Source organism: Pediculus humanus, genomic scaffold, assembly GCF_000006295.1.
Source record: "Pediculus humanus corporis 1103172107481 genomic scaffold, whole genome shotgun sequence".
NCBI classification, from domain to species: Eukaryota; Metazoa; Arthropoda; class Insecta; order Psocodea; family Pediculidae; genus Pediculus; species Pediculus humanus.
In genome coordinates this window covers 25,839-31,000 of record NW_002987098.1, presented here as the reverse complement: position 1 = coordinate 31,000, position 5,162 = coordinate 25,839, and the positions used below count along the sequence as shown (strand labels likewise).

At 28.4% G+C, this 5,162-nt stretch overlaps 1 protein-coding gene across 1 annotated transcript in view; it reads right to left on the bottom strand.

Annotated features, from left to right (window-relative positions):
• Nucleotides 1–884: 884 nt before the first annotated feature.
• Phum_PHUM135880 (spire, putative) overlaps nt 885–5,162 on the bottom strand; it is a gene marked incomplete at both ends in the record, with an annotated part of 17,063 nt that continues 12,785 nt past the window's right edge. Inside the window, 6 exons of the mRNA XM_002424501.1 lie at nt 885–1,068; nt 1,164–1,441; nt 1,529–1,762; nt 1,850–2,082; nt 2,278–2,386; nt 3,301–3,377. Coding sequence (XP_002424546.1) covers nt 885–1,068; nt 1,164–1,441; nt 1,529–1,762; nt 1,850–2,082; nt 2,278–2,386; nt 3,301–3,377 — 1,115 coding nt within the window. The remainder of the gene's footprint in view (nt 1,069–1,163; nt 1,442–1,528; nt 1,763–1,849; nt 2,083–2,277; nt 2,387–3,300; nt 3,378–5,162) is intronic.

Genomic DNA, 5,162 nt, shown 5'->3' with positions numbered 1-5,162 from the left:
ATCATCTCTTTCTCTCTTTCTCTCTCTCTCTCTTTCCCTCTTTCTCTTTCTCATTTACACATTCGATTGTTTTTCTTAAAAAAAAAAAAAAAAAAAATATAAATTTCATAAAGTTAAAAACTTTTTAATGTTTTTTCTCTCTCTCTCTCTCTTTCCGTCTCTCTCTCAAATAAATTTTTAATTTACATATTAATAATAATAATAATAATAATTGAAATGTTTGTTTGTTTGTTTTTTTCTTCATCTTATTTTTGTACATTAATATTATAAATACATACACATTTAAAAAAAAAAAAAAAAACGAACGAACGAAAAAAAAGTCAAAACAAATTAAAATTTACAAAATATTTTAACAGAGAAAATAATAATAATAATAATAATAATAATAATAATAATAATAATAATAATAATAAATATTTAAAAAAAGAAAATTTTTTCTTGTGAAAAGCTCATCTGATAACAAAAACCAACGGAAAATATTTAAATTTTTTTTTTATTGTTTGCGTACATACATACATATATATATATATAAATAATTTTTTTTTTATATATATAATAAATTTTTCTAAACTAATTCGCGCCATTTTTCTCATCAACAATTTTTTTTTTAAAAGTTACATATATATATAATTTAACGAAAGAAAAAAATTATTCAAAGTTAAGTAAGAAAATTATTTTTGTTACAATAATAATTATTATTTATTAATTAGAATTTTTTTTTTTTTAATAACATTATTATTATTATTATTATTATTATAACTCTGTACAAGAAGGCTTTGGTTTTAGTTACTTTTTCAATATATATATATATAAATATAGAGCTTTTAACATTTACAACAAATAGTACAAAAAATAAAAGATTATTATTATTATTATTATTATTATTAATAAACGGGTGATAAATTAAGAGTGAAATTTCTGATTGTATTTGTTCTATTAGTGCGAGATGATTTAATTATTTGTATGACCATGGCTTTACAATCGTAACAAACACTCATTTCCAATCCTTTTAATTTTTCTGCTGCCGGATCCGGTCGACCGAGAGTTTTTGATCTCATCATTTTCCCTCTGAAAACAAGAGTAAAAAAAAAAAAGGGAAAGAAATAAAAATTCGCTCACTAACTCACTCACCCACCCCCTCTCCCTCTCTCTCTTTTTCTCACCTTTTTTCATATGGAAGAGATGGAGAACCCGCCGGAAGTGATTGGGGTCCATCACCGGCACGTGATTCGACTCTCGAACCCGGAGCGGATGCTGATTCTCCCCTTGTAAGATGCGGACTAGAAGGGGCGCTTCCGACCGAATTTCGTGGCTCCGGAGTTAAAAGTCTCGAACCAACGGATCTCAATAGACCATCGGGATCATCGTCAGAAGAATTAAATAGGGAAGGACTTAAAGCTACAACTGGTACGTGAGCAAAATGCTCTGTGGGAATTCTCATCTGGGAATCAAAATAAACAAATGAATGACTTCTTCCCGTCTTCCAGACGGTTGTTAAAAGGGAATCTTTAAATTAGGGGGCGCTCACCTTTGAGTAACATTTACCGCAAACCGTTCTCTTACAAAGCCTACATTTTTGTCCCCAGGGACCGAAAATACTAAATCTCGTTTTTAAACATAAAAAACAAACTTTTCGCTTTTCGACATCTTCTTTAACGTGACCATCAACGGGAAGAGCTTCCAATTCGGCTTTGGTCAACACGCTCCTGATGTGTACAATTTCTTCCAGAGTCAAAGAAAGACATTCTTGAACCCACGTTTTCTAAAAGGAAATCGTACCTTTTTAGTTTTCCCTTTTTTATTAAACTAAGTGATGTGTGGTATGTGGTGGGTGTGCGTGGTACGTTACCGATTGAAAGAGATCTTCTTGTAACGAAGTCCTAGACCAAGACATTTCGGGTATTGTAGATCCGAGATTGGCCAATTCTTCCGAACTCGGTGATATCGAATTTGTCGTGTTCGTATCAGACTGTCTGGAATGTGGTCTGGAATATGAATTATTCCCGATACGATCCGAATTATCCGATGTGTATTTTTTAACCGATGCCCGTCTCGTCGGACACTGAGTTGCCAAATCGTAAGCTAAACACATACGAATCATCGATATAACACACATGTAAATTTTTTGTAAATTTCTACACATAAAAAAACAAAAAAAACAAAAACAAACACAACACTACATGCAACAAACGCAACTAAAGTACGCCCAAAAAAAAATAATAATGGTAAAATAAGGTAGAAAAAAGCCTTAAAATAATTATTTAAAAATTGGCGTACACTCCAGTGCCTGGTCACAGTAGCGATGGTATTCGTCTCGCGTTATGATACCTGTCCTCATATAAGAATGATTTTCCCTTAATCCTTTTTTCTCTTCTTCAACGTGATCCTTGTTTTCTTCTGATTTATTATGTACAACATCGTCTTCGTCTTCTTCTTCGTCTTCGTCATCCAACTACGAGAGTAAAAATAAAAATAAAAAATTTTTAGGGGGAATGAATCATCAGGGATATCGATTGTATTCTTAGAAAACGAGACCCGAGTCAAAATAAAAAAAAAAAAAAAAAAAAACGTTTCGAAAAAAAAAGGGAAAAAGAAGGGATAAGAAAAAGGAAAGGAAAATCAAAATGGAGGAGGAGGATTTCGGCGCAGATGCCGTAAACATTTCAGTTCATTAATATTTAATTGACAAAAAAAAAAAAAAAATTTTTTTTTATTTGAGGGATTTCATCAACAAGTGGTTGTTTTTCATTTGTTTGTTTGTTTGTTTGTTTCCTGTTTCCACGTCTCATTCGACAAATAATTTATTTTTTAAAACAATCAAATAACCAAAAATTATTAAAAAGTTCTCATCGAGACCCGTCGTGATAAAAAAAAAAAAAAAAAAAAAAAAAAAAATTCCACGTCTTTGATAACCTGAAATGTAGGAAATGTTTCAAGTGAAAGTATGAGAGAACAAAAATCAAGTTTTCGTTATGTTTTTATACCTACAAACACACACACACAACAACAACAACAACAACCAAACGGCAAAAAAAACATTTTAATATTAATTTTAAAACCTTGAATGGATTATTAATTTAATGGCGGATAAAATTTAAAAGACAACCTGAAGGCATTTTTAAAAAAATCTCCAACAACTTTTTTTTTTTGCCAATACTATTATTATTATTATCGTAATGGGAAAAAAAAATTTTTTGTCCTTCGTTCTTGTTTTTCAATGTCGCAAAAAAAAAAAAAAAAAGTTTAAAATTTCATTTCCTCTTACGAGAGAAAAAAAAAAAAAAAAAAATTTTCACTTACCTTAAGAACGGAAAAATCAACGTGTATGAGCCTTCTTTGCGTTTGATTTTCATCCGAGGAATTATTATTTTTGTTTTCTGTTGAACCATCACCTGTAAATAGAAAAAAGGTTAAAAGGTTAAAATTATTAAAAATTAACGAAAGGTGGCACGCGAGCACGCGCCTACGCCTACGTAAAACGCGAGTTTGCGTATAATAAAATTCGATAAATGAAAATTTTTTAAATTTCCCAATTTTTCTCTCTCTCTTCTTCTCTCTCCCTCATCAAAATAACAATATTATTATTATTAAAATTAAATCTTAGGACGCGCGCACACGTACACTCACACTTGTGAATTTTCACATATTATAATAATAATAATAATAATAATTTTATTAACAATAAAACGAAACCAAAAAATTTGCTCTAATTTTGTTGTTGTGGTCAAACATCGTGACTTTTATTAATTTCTTATGTAATTTTCATGTTTAGTGGTTTTTTTTTTTTCTTTTTTCTTTTGACAGTATTATTAGGTACATATTATTAGGTACAGAAAACCAGTTTACACGACCTAGTTTCGTTTTTTTTTAAGTTATTGGAAGGGAAAAAAAAGAAAAAAAGAAAAAGATTATTATTTTATCAGTCAATAACATTTATCGATGATTTTTTCCCTATTCTTTCTTGTCTTTTTCTATCTTTTTCTACCTTATTACGTAATAACAAAAAAAAAGTGCGTGTGTGCGTGTACGTGTGTATGTAAAAATTGATGAAAACTTACCCTTGACTCTATGATAAAAATTATTTTTATCATTCAATAAATAATTATTTATATCCGTTTCCTTTTCCGATTTAAAAACTTTCATTTTAATTTTTTAATAATAATAATAATAATATTAAATAAATAAATCATTTTCTTGTTTTTGTTTTTTGTGTGTTAATAAATTTAAATTTTTTTTTTATGTGTATGTGTTTAATTTCAAGTCTTGTTCGCCATTTTTCCAGTTTTTTTTTTTTTTTAAAAACGCAAAATTTGTACAAAAAACCCTTTAAGCGCATGATCAAAATTCAAACGTGACCTAGAAAAAGAAATTTTTTTTTTTCTTTTTTCCATCTCCTTTTATCATTATCATTATTATTATCGTTGGAGTTGTTGTTAGGAAACTTATTTTTCCTTTACTTAATAAACCAGTTTTTTTTGTAAGTAAGTAAGTAAGAAAAAGAGACGAAAATAATAAAAGTTGGTAATTAAAAAAAAAAAAGTAAAAGAATTGTGAAAGGGACTCCATGTTGGAACAAAAAAAAAAAAAAATTTTCTTCTTCTTCTTCTTCTGCTTTTTTTTTGTCATAAAAATATTTATAATTTAACCAAAAAAAAAATATAATTATTGGTTATTGGTAGAAGAAGAAGAAGAAGAAAGGTAGAAGACGTAACAATAACTATTATTGTTATTATTATTATTATTATTATTATTACTCTACATATCGACCGAATTAGTGTAAAAGTAAAAGTAAACCTTTAAATAAAAATTTAATATATATACTTGAATAATAATTTTTAAGAGAGAGAGAGAGGGGAAGGGAGAGAGAGAGAGAGAGAGAGAGAGAGAGAGAGAGAGAGAGAGAAAATGATTCAACATTCGAAATTAATAAATTTTTTTTTTTTTTTTCGACGAATGCAATTAACTTCATAACTTCCTTGATTTTATTATTAATAATAATAATAATAATAATAATTAATAAACCTAAAAGAAGAAACCATCCAGGAAATCGCACTATGTGGGACGGCCCACATTCTTCGGAAAATATTATAAATAGCACCACCGATATTCGAGTATTTGTCCCTAAGGAATCGGGTAGAAACCTGGGATAAATATTAAAAACC